The sequence below is a fragment of the Rutidosis leptorrhynchoides genome, chromosome 3 (assembly GCF_046630445.1).
Source record: "Rutidosis leptorrhynchoides isolate AG116_Rl617_1_P2 chromosome 3, CSIRO_AGI_Rlap_v1, whole genome shotgun sequence".
Classification (NCBI taxonomy): Eukaryota; Viridiplantae; Streptophyta; class Magnoliopsida; order Asterales; family Asteraceae; genus Rutidosis; species Rutidosis leptorrhynchoides.
The window spans coordinates 46,493,356-46,509,369 of NC_092335.1; the positions used below are offsets into that span (position 1 = coordinate 46,493,356).

Genomic DNA, 16,014 nt, shown 5'->3' on the forward strand with positions numbered 1-16,014 from the left:
TTTTCACTTTTTGGATTTTACATAATCATTTTTTATATATCGTAAACTAATTTGACTATTTTTTGTCAATAATTATTCGTATTCTTGTTAATCCGGACGATTATTAAGCCTACCTAATTAACAGCTAGGTTGATATGATGGTTCATGAAAATTTGCGTACGTCAATCATAATCATTTCCCTTTTTAATATACTACTTATATACATTTGTTTTTAGTAAAAAAATAAACGATTGAAATAAAAGAAGCAAGATCATATATCGAGTTCTATCCCATTTGTAAATATCGAACAGAAGCAAGATCATAAGTGGCGAATTTTAATCATGGAAAAACAACACATGTAATTTGGTTGTCTAGGTGTGCTGGACTGCTGGCTTGTAACTTGTTTGTATTAAACTGAGAATGTATTTCAATTAGCACATCTTTTGAGTTCGTTTAATAAAATTTTGCTTTCAAAATATTAAATTAAATAAAAGAAAAAAAAATGAATAAACCATCTCATTGTGCACGTCAATTTTATCAAGATTGTGCTAGTGTAGAAATTTTATTTTATTTTTTCCTTTTATTAAAGCAACATTCAAGTAAACTTGCTTGATTACGAAAGAAAAGACATACAGTGGGGGCATACTTTTAATAAGGCTGTACCTGGGCACATTACTTATTAACTTGGGCCTGCCTTGGGCTATATATCTAGCTGTATTTGTTTTCGCAAAAAATTATTAACTTTGTATACGAAGTATTTATTAACTTGGGCCTGCTTTGGGCTATGCATCTAGAGTTTTTTTTTTTTTTTTTTCTCGAAAAAAATTAAAAACTTTATGCATCCAAACAAGATTTACAACACGACAAGTCTTTAGCAAAAGCCAACTAAAAAGCTACAAACCACCTAACCGAACCAAACTAACGAACCAAGCTACAGGAAAACAACTACAAAGAATCAATCTAGCAAATCACAAACCAGATCAAAAAATTCATCTAAACAACAAAACCATAATAGAAACCACAAATAAACAAATACAAACAGAGGGACTGCGGCTAAAAAAATTCATGTGCTTGTCCAAGGGAGGATCGTTGTTAACTTCATCATCGAATCAAATGATCTAATACCTTCACTTTCATCAAAAGCAGAACCAAAAGGGCCGGCAGTTGAGTCTCCTACTTGATTGCCACTATAAAATGTTTGTGCCGCACACCAAATATGCAATCATCTTTCATAATCTTTCAAACTAAAAGAGCCATTGATCCCATCACTTTCTTTTTGTTCTTCTTCACACCCGCACCAATGTTTGTAACCCGACCCACAGAGGCCAACCTTGGCGGTTATGTTGCACGGATATTATTCCACCCGACTAGAGAATAGATTCACCCTCCATTTTTAAACACGGGCACACATTCTTGCCACTCACCTCAACATTATTCGCCACGACTAAGGGGTCACCTACGTAGTGACCACCTTCTTCAAAACCAACTACATGAAAATTATCATTCTTAACCACTTGAGGCAATGAATCGACCTCCACCAATCTTGTTAAGAATTGATATGCGGAAGTATTTGATTTGATTATTGAAACTGATGGAATATTACAGTGATTATGAACTAGAAGGAAATAAACTCTAAGGGTTACATTGTGAATAGATTTCTTAGTTGATTGTGAATTGAAAATTAACTGATCTGAATTGATGAACTAGAAGAAAAAGTAAAAGAGAGCAAAAGGCTTTAAAGACTACATTTTGTATTAGATTTAGTTGATTTGATACAAAGGTTCAGCTATTCTATTTATATTACAAGAGTTATAACAGCTCATTCTTAATTAGAGTATGGATCCAATATGCTTTTTGGAACCACTTTACATTAAGAGAAATTGTTGTCTTTGTGCCTGACTTAATAGCCGTTTACTCTTGCTGCTTGGACTGTTATGTTTTGGACTTCTTGACTTGGTGGCATCTTGTGACTTGTCTCAATTGGGAAAGGATGAAACTAGGTTTCTGATCCCAAAAGTCTAATTACCAAATATGGTAATTTGCCGTCATTTGTTTATTCTAACACCCCCCCCCCCCAAGTTAAATAGTGGGATCTCCACAATTCAACTTGCCCAATACATCATTGAGGGGTCTTCAGTTGACTAGTCACTCACGAGCTAGTCTTCAATTTTGTTCAGCCGATTCCCGACTTGAACTCATTAGATTTGCCTCGATCATCAAGCTCCCGACATGAACCCAGTTCATTCTTGAACCTTTATTGGTTCGCCAAGGAGTATTCAACTTTCCGACATGAACCCAGTCCAACTTGGACCTTTACTGGTTCGCCTAGATATTTAGCTTCACGACATGAACCCAGTCCAACTTGGACCTTTACTGGTTCGCCAAGGAGTATTTAAGTTTTCGTTCCCTGACATGAACCCAAATCATCTTGAACCTTGTTTGGTTCATCAAGGATTGTTCAGTCTCAAGACATGAACCCAATCCAATCTTGGACCTTGTTTGGTTCGCCTTGAGTATTATGAAGTCAAAGTGGGATTGCCACTTTAACTTAGCATTGATGTTTCTTCTTTGAGTATCTTCATGCCGCCTCTTCTTAATCTTTTATTGTTTGTTAAATGCCGAAGTGTCTTGAGTTATTCCTTTAGATGCTCAGGTAATCAACTCACGGTGTTGTTAGAATCAATCTCCCCCTCACCGATTTGTTCTTTGGGTGCTGCAACTCCACCGAACCTTGTTCGGTGATGGTGATGGGTTGTTCATCCACCGCTGCCTTGCTCCCTTCGCCGACGTTCAGGTTGTTGATTTATTTTCCCTTTTTTCGGTGCCAGGTAAACACGCCATTCATTATTAATGGTTAGTGGTGCTCAACGTTGTTGGTAGCCTCTTGGTTACCCACGGCTGCAAATCCCACTTTTTCTTTGTTCAAAAGCTGCAACATAATCACCATGGCAACTACAACTATATTTTGTTGCTTGGTGGCCGGTGATTTCGAGGCTTTATTTGCTGTTTTCGGTTGATTATTGAGTCAAGCTACCGTCCTTCTTGACATGTCAGCTTGATAAGTCTGAGCCCTCTATTGCCCCTCTTGCGACAATCATTCATTGACCTTATTTTAAGAGTTCATTGGCAGAGAAAATCAGAACATTGAGGTAATTGGTAATCTGCTCAATTGAGCATGGTATTTTTATAATGGATTTGGTTTGTGCTACCGTCTTTGTACATGGTGACACAAATCATGGTAAGTGAAGTAAGACTTGAAAGGTGATTGCTTTGATTCTAGGATCAACAACCCTTTCGGCTCTTCCTGCTGCCTGAATTATTTGGGTTTTGAAAAAACACTTTATGAGCTACCGTCGATTGACATGGCAACTCAATTTGGTAAATGATTGACGCTAAAAACGAGTATCTTGATCAAAGGATCGATACCGTTAGCTCTGATACCATGTTAAGAATTGATATGCGGAAGTATTTGATTTGATTATTGAAACTGATGGAATATTACAGTGATTATGAACTAGAAGGAAATAAACTCTAAGGGTTACATTGTGAATAGATTTCTTAGTTGATTATGAATTGAAAATTAACTGATCTGAATTGATGAACTAGAAGAAAAAGTAAAAGAGAGCAAAAGGCTTTAAAGACTACATTTTGTATTAGATTTAGTTGATTTGATACAAAGGTTCAGCTATTCTATTTATATTACAAGTGTTATAACAGCTCATTCTTAATTAGAGTATGGATCCAATATGCTTTTTGGAACCACTTTACATTAAGAGAAATTGTTGTCTTTGTGTCTGACTTAATAGCCGTTTACTCTCGCTCCTTGGATCGTTATGTTTTGGACTTCTTAACTTTGTGGCATCTTGTAACTTGTCTCAATTGGGAAAGGATGAAACTAGGTTTCTGATCCCAAAAGTCTAATTACCAAATATGGTAATTTGTCTTCATTTGTTTATTCTAACAAATCTCGCTTTGCCACCATTGCCCGATGACCCCAATACATCACCCTTAAACCCACCAGATACGTAACTACCCCATAGATCCTTCATGCCTACCAACTTGTATATTTCTCGAGCATCGCTAGTCGTAGCCTCCACCACATTCTCCAATCCATTAACTGATTTGGTATTATCACCTTGACCCACGCCCACCACATTGATGGCATGTTGAATCGGTTCTAGATGTTTAGAGTAAAACGAAGAAATCGGGGTACTCCCACCATAAATATCAATATTCAGAGCAGCCTCATTACAATCAATCGGAATCGTAGCAATCATAACAGTCCCGTAAGAGGAGGCTAACACCTTCGGTGAGAACACGTTCTCAATCAGCCGATTCAAATCCGACATGGCGTGTTGTCGAGACTAGCTAGAGTTGGAGCTTGTAGTTAAAGATGAAGCTGGTAGCTCAATTTTGAGCTTATACTTGAAACTTATCTTTTGGTTTGAACAACTACAATATATCTCTCCTCCTGTATTACACTCTGGATTGGATGTGTTGCAATGGCGTAGTTTTGAAAGGAAATTTGCATGATTTAAGCGTTAATTCGGCATGGAATGTGGTGCGCTACAGATCAGATCCGGTGCATTGGTACTATATTGTTTGGTTTGCTCAGTGTATTCCCAAACATTCTTTCTTGGTTTGGCTACTTATGGGGGAGTGGTTGAAGACGCAAGACAAGCTCAAGGCATGGGAAATTAATCCTCATATTGCCCAAGTGTATTCTCTCTGTCTGCAAGAGCCTGATTCGCATGGTCATTTGTTTTTCGAGTGTCTTTTGTTGAGAATATTTGGAGGAGTGTTGCAAACTGTAGTCGGCTTAATTTGGTTTGCTCTTCATGGAAAGATGTGGTCGAGCTGCTGATTCCTATGGCAGCGAAGCGAAAGGTGAACGTTATTGTAACTAAACTACTGTTTGGTGCTACTATTTATGACGTATGGAGGGAAAGAAATGCAAGGTTGTTCAAGAAGAAACCGCGTTCGAGTTCTCAAGTGTTTGATTTGATCTATTCTACGGCCCAATTGAAGATCATGTCCATTAAATGGAAGAATTCGATGCAAGTTCAAGAGATGAAAGCCGATTGGAAAGTCCCATAAGATTTTCTTTTCGTTTGATTCCATGCGCTCTTTGTATCATGGGTTGGTCGTTTGTCATGGTGTTTGGTTGTTCGGCTTAGAGGCATGTCTCTAATGTCGATTTTGCTTCACTGTAACATCTCTTTTATTATCAATATATTTACCGGGTATACCCCATTACCCAAAAAAAAAGTTGAACGCTTGAGCTTATTAGTTTTTGTAAGTGTTTGATAAAGTATGTAGAGCTGAAACTTATAGTTGTAAATCAACAAAAAAAAGAGAATAAAAAATATGATAAATAATCATATTTAGGTAATTATGTAAATTCTCATTTCGTAAGCTATAAACTTATTTAAGTATGTAATCATATTTAGGTAAATATGATAAAAAAATATGATAAATAATCATATTTAGGTAATCATATTTAAGTATGTAGAGCTGAAACTTATAAAGCATATTTTTTCCAGGGGAAAACCTACACGCGAACAACAATGCGAAAGGGTTTTTTAGGCGTCAACGTCGTTGATCTCCGGTCCTGTTACCGTGATAACCCATACCCGAGATGATGATCTCGGGAGGGTGGCCAACGAATTGCTCGCCGGTCGATAGTCGGAACCTATCGACGGTAAAGGGAGAAAAAACCCTACAAGACCCGTAGGAAAAAAACCCTAGTGTTATAGGTGGTGCTCCGATCGTAGAGATGATCGTAGAGAGATCAGTAATGGAAGCCGTATGCGGTGCGGTGGGCGAGAGGCGAAGTGTAATGACCGTATGAGGTGTCTTTGATGTAGGGAGAGAACCCTATATTTATAGGGGAAAGACTAGGGTTAAGGGATAATTAGGGTTTATAGCTTATGGGCCAAGTGTAAATACAACCCTAATGGACCACACCCGATCAAGTCCCCCCAGTTCGGTATGATATCTTTTGTTAAGTATCGTATCGAATTCTCCATTGCAATACAGTAAGAACAAAACAAGTGTGCGCAATAGCTATGCGGTAGATACGCGGACAGCCTGCGGAAAACCAATTCCGCGTGAAGATGCGCAAAAGTTGTGAAGGTAGTTGCGCGGATAGCTGTGTGGAAAACCAATTCCGTTTGAAGCTACGCGAGGTCACTGCACGAAAGTTACGCGGAAAACCAATTCTGCATATGTGTATAGCTGCGCATATTGTTTTCTTAAAACCGCATACAAATAAACAATTCAACAAAATAAAAAACAAACTTTCTCAAACCGAACGCGTAAGTAGGAGTATGAGATATTATCTAGAGACCCGTTCTCAAAGTTATGTCATTGAGATCTACCCAAAAGTTGAGATCTATTTGGAATTTCATTCGCACAAAACTTTTAAGGTTTGTGAAATAACTTGACGATACCGTAGCCACAATATAACAATATATGGAGGTCAATAGATTTTATGTGAAAATCAATCAACTGTAATTGTAAATATTTATTAAATAGTGACCAACAGATCATGTATTCATGGTACTGTATCATGCATCCAAGTGGTGTATTCCATCTAATATCAGATCAAGATAATTGATAAAAAAAAAACATTAACAGAAACTTACGAGCAGATCGGTAGGATAAAAACTTCGAGATTTTTTACTTCGGGCCCCACGGTGGACGCCACTAGTTCATGCATATTTTTTCCAGGGGAAAACCTACACACGAACAACAATGCGGAAGGGTTTATTTAGGCATCAACGTCATTGATCTCCGGTCCGGTTACCGTGATAACCCGTACCCGAGATGATGATCTCGGGAGGGTGGCCAACGAATTGTGTGATGACCCGGAAACTTCCGACCAAATTTAAACTTAATCTTTATATATTTCTGACACGATAAGTAAAGTCTATAATGTTGAGTCTCAAAAAGTTTGAACTGTTTCATATATTCAATTGACCTTCGACTGCTCTCGACGATTCACGAACAATTAAATGTAAATAGATATGTGTGTATGTATATATAAATAATAATTTGAAATATAATTTGAAGTATTATATGTTGTTGTTATTAAAAATTAATAAAATAAAAATAGGATATTATAATAATTATTATTTAAAATATATCTCTATATATAAATAAAGTATATTAGAAATAAATATTAAATAATTGTAATACTCATTTGATGTCCCGATTGATATTAAGTAAGTTAAATTCAAACTTATATGATTTTAAAATAAACGGTGATTCAAAAATGAGATTTATAAATTTTAGGCTTACTAAAAATGTATTTAAGACCTAGTTATTAAGTTTTAACATTTTTTTTATATTTTACCCATAAATGAGAGGGACAGTTGATGTAATTTTAATTTAATGAATTAATGATTGAATTTTATACCATAATGACCAAAATAAATAAATATATTTAATTTAAAAATATGGGATTTTTCTGAAGACTTTATCCGCCCCTGATTTCAAATAGTGGACGATACTCGGTCCGTAAATGACATAGTACAAGGCGGCTATACTGTATGGCACGTTGAGTTAATGTTTTATTATATTATAATTATAATTATTATTAAAGTATTATATGAAATTCTAATATATAAAGATACATATGGATAGATAGATGAGAAAGGAACCAGTAAACCATCGATTAATATTTCATTCCTTCAACCATCGCCACCTACTATCACCGGCCCTCCTACAGCCGCCACCATCACCGGAAATCACCACATAGAACCACCCTAGAACGCCACCACCTTGGGAACATCATCTTATAATCACCATCATAACCATCACAAAACGCAATCACCATCACCTCTCTCGCCTTCTCTCTCTCTGTGTACAGCCGGAGAACACCAAACCCACCACCTTCTTTTTCTTCTTCACGAACGTGAAACCAAACCCAAATGACTTCCATTTTTGCTGCTGTTTGGAGATCGGGAAGCACCATCACCTTAAACCATCACACCCGTCACCCCCACCTCCGTAAACCATCACCATTCACCACCCATAACCTGCAACACCCATTTTTTTTAGTTTTCATTCGAACCTGGCCGCTACCGTTACTCAAAGTTGTTTCGGTATTAATAATGAAAATGATATCGTATGGTGATGATGTGAGATGATACATGCTAACGTGATGTATGATAATGATATTAACGGTGTTGATGATCGAAACAATGATGGTATTATGAATAAGAATATGACTAGGATGATGAAGATCGTGATGGTGGATGATGTTGGAGGTGTTGTATGATGATGATCATGATGGTTGCGGAGAAGATGATGATTATAATAACGTGATGTTAGATGATGATGGCAATGATGAGAGTGAAGTACGAAGATGATAAATGATGCTGTGATGTATGGTTATGATCGAACCCAATTTATGTTTCGTTTTTTATTTATTTATTAAACTGGAAAACTCATTTAACTATTGGAACTTGGGCCGTAAATAATAAAACTGTTGGGCTGCCGAATCTGTTGGGCCACATGTTGGTGTTTTGGGCCAAGGTTCAAATATTATCGTGTTTGGTTGGTTTGGGCTTGTGAACATGCTTTTGGGCCAAAAGAAGTTGAGGAAAGACGAGTTATATTAATTAGATTAGGTATTACTTCAGAAAAGCGTGACAGTTCAGATGGTTAGGGGTGTTTATGTATAACCAAGAGGTCTTGAGTTCAAATCTTGTCTGAGGCATTTTTTTTTTTTGAAAAGCCTTTTAACTCTTCAAAGGTAGTTTATCTTTATTTTTATTTTTAGTATTATTAAAATTATTATTATTATTATTATTATTATTATTATTATTATTATTATTATTATTATTATTATTATTATTATTATTATTATTATTATTATTATTATTATTATTATTATTATTATTATTATTATTATTATTATTATCATCATTATTATTATTATTATTATTATTATTAAAATTATTATTAAAATTATTATTAAAATTATTATTATTATTATTATTATTATTATTATTATTATTATTATTATTATTATTATTATTATTATTATTATTATTATTATTATTATTAGTATTATTATTATTATTAGTATTTTTATTATCATTATTATTAGATTTATCATTTAAAAGTATCATTATCATTATTTTATTAGTTTTACCATTATTAATATTATTATCATTATTATTATTATTATTATCATTATTTTATTATTATTATTATTATTATTATTATTATTATTATTATTATTATTATTATTATTATTATTATTATTATTATTATTATTATTATTATTATTATTATTATTATTATTTTTACGAACAGGACATATTTATAAAAAATATATATATATTTATTTCATATATCATAAGTATACTAAATTGCTAATATATTAACTAATATAATAATATTTATATTAATATAACATTTATGAAAGTATAAACATATAAGTATTATAACAAATCATAAAGATTAATATAACTACATATGAAGATATTAATCTATATATATTATAAAATATATATATAAACTTAGTTGATTAATATTACGATGTGTTAATATATATATTTGATATAGGTTCGTGAATCCGAGACCAACCCTGCATTGTTCAGTTCCGTCGTATGCATATTTTTACTACAAAATATCGTATTGTGAGTTTCATTTGCTCCCTTTTTAAATGCTTTTGCAATATATATATTTTTGGAACTGAGAATACATGCGCTGCTTTTATAAATATTTTACAAAATAGACACAAGTAATCGAAACTACATTCTATGGTTAGATTATCGAATCGAATATGCCCCTTTTTAGCTTGGTAGCCTAAGAATTAGGGAACATCACTAATTTTGAGAATTAGTGCACCCCTAATTGACGCGAATCCTAAAGGTAGATCTACGGGAACTAACAACCCCCATTCTGGAATTTGGAATGCTTTAGTACTTCGATTTTATCATGTCCGATGGGTGTCCTGAAATGATGGGGATATTCTATATGCATCTTGTTAATGTCAGTTACCAGGTGTTCACCATATGAATGATTTTTTTTTATCTCTATGCAGTTTGCGAAATGCCTTATATGAGATGTATGTTTATGGAAAAATGAAATTTTGTGTTCTATTAAAATAATGGAAATGATTGTTTATGATAAACTAATGAACTCACCAACCTTTTGATTGACACTTGAAAACATGTTTATTCTCAGGTATGAAAGAAATCTTCCGCTGTGCATTTGCTCATTTTAGAGATATTACTTGGTGTCATTCATGACATATTTCAAAAGACGTTGCATTCGAGTCATTGAGTTCATCAAGATTATTATTAAGTCAATTATAGTTGGATATATTATGAAATGGTATACATGCCGTCAACTTTCGATGAAATGAAAGTTTGTCTTTTAAAAACAAATTCAATTTTTGTAAAATGTATCATATAGAGGTCAAGTACCTCGCGATGTAACCAAATGTAATGTATTCATCCAGATGGATTAGGACGGGTCTCTACAGTTGGTATCAGGGCGGTGGTCTTAACGAACCAGGTCTTGCATTAGTGTGTCTAACTAATGGTTGTTTAGATGCATTAGTGAGTCTGGACTTCGACCGTGTCTGCATGTCAAAAGTTTTGCTTATCTTTTCATGTCGAAAATCATCTACTTATCATCCTTAGGAAATTACATGCTTATCATTCCTAGTCTAGACACATCTTACTGCATTGATTGCATGAATAGTGTATAGACAAATCCATATCTTAGCGTATCTGTTACTGTAGACTTTATCTGACAAGTTTCCTTAATTTCCTCCGTAATCTACGGGATCTTCTATACTATATTAGATATTCTATATAATTTGAATATTATCCGATAACAAAAAATCATTTCATATCGAAAATCCTCTAACTGATCATAAGAGATGGATCCTACACCTAGCTTGGATTCCATTAGTTCTGGAAGCAATTTCGAGATGCGTATTGAAGTAGACTCCGAAGTCAATGAACCCGAAGTGTCTCCACCTTTTAGCTATTTTTCTTTCTGGAGGAGATGGGGGTGGGTCTGAGACTTACTCACTTGATGGATAAATGAAGAAGGCGAGCCCTACCGTAAACCAAACTTACCTCCTAACATCAGAGAAAACGATGTACTCACCGGTGAACCTACGCGCAACACTGTATTCACCCTTCTTGCTAAAGTTTTCCACCTCGAAGGTCGCATTACTGCAATCTCAGAAAATATTCAACCTCTACTTCCGAATACCAATCGAAGGGGAATATTAGAAGAAGTTAGGGAACTTCGAATTGATAATCAAGATATATCGAATCAGATGAGTGGATGGATAGAAATGATAGAGAGTAGGATAGAAACCCTGACAAGAATGGTGCGTGATTTACAAACTATATTTACTACACCAACATCATCACCAACCTCAGCACCAACAACAATGGTAGCACCGACAACAACAGTACCACCATCAGCAGCACCAGCAGCATAACCAGTACTAACAACAACACCCGCATCACACGTCTCGACATCACAATCTATACCTCGAACATCAATATCATAAGCACCATAGATACCAAGGAGTGCCAACAACAATGAACAATGAAGTATTGATCCATAAATTCATTAACATTCTGCGAAGAATATGTGGTTCCTAATAGTTTTAGAGATTACTTATTCTAGCTCAACCCGAAAAGCAAATGAGATTAATTTCTTATTAACTCATTAAATCCATGATTACATCTGAAGAGAATATATATGTAAGTATATTTTCATAAAGATTGTAATTAAAAATTCTTTTGTACAAACGATTAATGGTGAAAATATTTTAACGGGTAGGTAATACCCGAGAAATATTTAGATTTCACATTAATAAGTTACACTGTACATTCTTTGAATCTAATTCAACAGTCATTTACTATCCTACTTACACCCATAGATATACGTATCCGTTCACCGCAGAATAACCATTTTCATTCAATTTCATATTTGGATTTTGACCTATCAGAATCCAACAAGTGGCATAATGAAGAAAACAATTGACAAAAGTAAAATTTGTTAGAAACAAACAAATTAACTATGAGAAGAATCTTGTTAAGAATCCACGCTAAGTGTTCCTAGCTAACTGTTAATTCCTTATTACATTTTATTTATCGCAGTTTATTTATCGCAATTTAATTCTCGCAATTTTATCTATTGTCATTTAATTTATGTTATTTATTCTACTCACTTTAAATATCGGGACACGTATACAAGGTTTTGACATATCATATCGACGCATCTATATATATTATTTGGAATAACCATAGACACTCTATATGCAGTAATGATCGAGTTAGCTATACAGGGTTTAGGTTGATTCTACAATAATATATATACTTTAAGTTGTGATCGAGTCTGAGACATGTACACGGGTCACGATACGTATTAATTAATTCGAATATTATATATTAAACTATATATGAATTATTGGACTGTTAATTGTGGACTATCGACTGTGGACTAATAACATTGGACAATTAAAATGAATTAAAATATTGATTATAATATATGAAACTAAACATTTCTTCAAGTTTGCCACTTGATCCCATCTTAAACCTCATTTGTATCTTGACGATTACAATCTGCGTTCAAACCTTTCATGATTCTTGAAAACACCTCAATCGAGAGGATGAACCAACCGCACTTCATCTACGGAAGGAAAAATTTATGCATATAGTTATGCACCTGAAAAACTATCGGAAAGTGAGTAAACGTTTAACACGTAGCAGTGCTAATTCCTTTAGCGTTATTATTACCGAAAATAACTTTGCAATCTCTTTCCAAATTAGCCAATTCTGTCACAGCTCCAGCAAGTCAACTTCGACTTTTTGTTCGAAACAACCTTATTATAACCTTGATATATATGCGTGCCCTTTTATTGTTACCGGTGAACCTTTTATATTCTACCACATTATCAACAGATGTACCAACAACTCCATTGATCTTTAATTTTCCGAAAAATCATTATATTCATTGAAACCCTATCATATACTCATCCATATCTTGTAACGAGTATTGCCATACCAATTACCGGGAATCAGCAATCAGTATTTTGAATCTCGCAACAATTCTACAATAACAGTTATATGTATACGTATAACATTTATCTCTTAGCATTATGGTCTTCCATTCTAAAATTCTGAAAAACACCCAGTTTGTGAATCGATATTTCAACTTTTGAAAAAGCTGATGAAGCAGTGAAAACTGAAGACTGCCTTAACAGTCAAAAGTTTGATGATAAAGAATGAAGTGTTGAAAAGCTCAAAGATTTGGATGCTGAAAAATGAATTGAGCAAACCATGAAGGAGACTCTGAACAAATCACAAGGACTAAACTTGTACATAAAGAATCCAGATGATTCTGTTTCTGATGTAATCTTTAGCGAATACCTTGCTCCATAATTGCTCTAAATCATTGTGAATGAATTTCTTCATCATCCATCGATATTAGAAATCCTAAGATATCATCGTATCTTTTATTATAAATATCCTCGATATTTCTGAAGATATTCTCATAACTGTTCTTATTTGAAATCATTTATCTCTTCAAGAAATTAGTGTTATAACAGAAAGGAAACTGGTTTTAGTTTCTAAATTCTGAAATATTTGAATCTCAATATGAATGTTATTAAAGTAGTATTGGGGACTGATGCATGAGTTAGTATAATATAATGACACTTGATCAACGTGATTATATTACAGTAAGTCATGCTGAGTTTCTAATGAAACGTGATGATTCACAGACCATAACGTCATCATGTGTCATGTTACATGACTCTTACATTCTATCTAATCTATAAACATATCAAGAATATATTTTTTTGATAGTTCCATTCTTCCTTGAATTCTGGTGATTTGACAAGTCAGATTGTACAATTATCATTCTTTCTTAGAACATTAGTCATGTTCATCCGATACTCCGTACTTACGAACTCTGGACCGTTACTCGCTTTACTAGAGGTCGAGAAGAGAATAAAAAGGCAAAGAGCTCCAAAATATAAGAGAAAATATAAAGCCCAATAACAACACGGAGGTTACAAACCGTGGATATTAATACGAATAACAATATAAAGACATGGTAGAATTAAGAATAGTACCACCCCAAGGTAATAGTAGAAGTAAACAGATTCTTCTGGTGAAAGATTGAAAAGAAGGATGACAGAAATGATAATTAGAAAAATATCAAGGATTAAAACTTTATTAAGCATTTTCACAATCTTTTGGATGTATGAACTAAGAAAGAAAGTATAGGAATGGTGAAAATAATGGAACGGAAAAAATTTAATTTATAATGGGAATATCAGACAGAGTAATCGAGGCAGATCACCGTATTTAATTATAAAGATCTTAATTTCATTATTCGCTGAAGAATCAAATCTTTTAGATTTCGAAGATTTTCTTTAAATCCCTTGAATTCCGGAATTCAACCAAGACAACGTCAAAAAGTTAAGACGAATCTCTATTTCTGTATTTCAATCTTTTGTGATAGCTTCATCCATACTCTCCGAGTAATCGAATTACTTTATCCACATTAATCAATGATGATAAAATTCTATTTATCGACTCATATTCATCATGGAAACATTTTTATCGTTAGCCGTGACGACCTCAATCAAATTTCGGGTTGAAATTTCTTTAACAGGTAGGTACTGTGACGACCCGGAAACTTCCGACCAAATTTAAACTTAATCTTTATATGTTTCTGACACGATAAGTAAAGTCTATAATGTTGAGTCTCAAAAAGTTTGAACTGTTTCATATATTCAATTGACCTTCGACTGCTCTCGACGATTCACGAACAATTAAATGTAAATAGATATGTGTGTATGTATATATAAATAATATTTCGAAATATAATTTGAAGTATTATATGTTGTTGTTATTAAAAATTAATATAATAAAAATAGGATATTATAATAATTATTATTTAAAATATATCTCTATATATAAATAAAGTATATTAGAAATAAATATTAAATAATTGTAATACTCATTTGATGTCCCGATTGATATTAAGTAAGTTAAATTCAAACTTATATGATTTTAAAATAAACGGTGATTCGAAAATGAGATCTATAAATTTTAAGCTTACTAAAAATGTATTTAAGACCTAGTTATTAAGTTTTAACACTTTTTTTATATTTTACCCATAAATGAGAGGGACAGTTGATGTAATTTTCGTTTAATGAATTAATGATTGAATTTTATACCATAATGATCAAAATATTTAAATAAATATAGTTAATTTAAAAATATGGGATTTTTCTGAAGACTTTTATCCGCCCCTGATTTCAAATAGTGGATGATACTCGGTCTGTAAATGACATTGTACAAGGCGGCTATACTGTATGGCACGTTGAGTTAAAGTTTTATTATATTATAATTATAATAATTTTTAAAGTATTATATGAAATTCTAATATATAAAGATACATATGGATAGATAGATGAGAAAGGAACCACTAAACCATCGATTAATATTTCATTCCTTCAACCATCGCCACCTACTATCACCGGCCCTCCTACAGCCGCCACCATCACCGAAAATCACCACATAGAACCACCCTAGAACGCCACCACCTTGGGAACATCATCTTATAATCACCATCATAACCATCACAAAACGCAATCACCATCACCTCTCTCTCGCCTTCTCTCTCTCTGTGTACAGCCGGAGAACACCAAACCCACCACCTTATTTTTCTTCTTCACGAACGTGAAACCAAACCCAAATGACTTCCATTTTTGTTGCTGTTTGGAGACCGAGAAGCACCATCACCTTAAACCATCACAAAGTTGTTTCTGTATTAATAACGAAAATGATACCGTATGATGATGATGTGAGATGATACATGCTAACATGATGTATGATAATGATATTAACAGTGTTGATGATCGAAACGATGATGGTATTATGAATAAGAATATGACTAGGATGATGAAGATCGTGATGGTGGATGATGTTGGAGGTGTTGTATGATGATGATCATGATGGTTGCAGAGAA

At 33.6% G+C, this 16,014-nt stretch overlaps 1 protein-coding gene across 1 annotated transcript; it reads left to right on the forward strand.

The window, feature by feature from the left end:
- The first annotated feature begins 4,471 nt into the window (after window positions 1-4,471).
- Window positions 4,472-5,076, forward strand: LOC139899946 (uncharacterized). Its single transcript, XM_071882770.1, has 2 exons — window positions 4,472-4,733; window positions 4,826-5,076. Exons 1-2 carry the CDS (start codon window positions 4,472-4,474, stop codon window positions 5,074-5,076), a joined length of 513 nt encoding a protein of 170 aa, XP_071738871.1.
- Window positions 5,077-16,014: the final 10,938 nt, after the last annotated feature.

Excerpts from the sequence above, each read along its gene's own strand:
- LOC139899946 (XM_071882770.1), top strand. The coding sequence starts at position 4,472 with ATGTGTTGCAATGGCGTAGTTTTGAAAGGAAATTTGCATGATTTAAGC. Across the intron at positions 4,734-4,825 it reads GCAAGAGCCTGATTCGCATG|ATGTGGTCGAGCTGCTGATT; the intron begins GTCATTTGTTTT and ends CTTCATGGAAAG.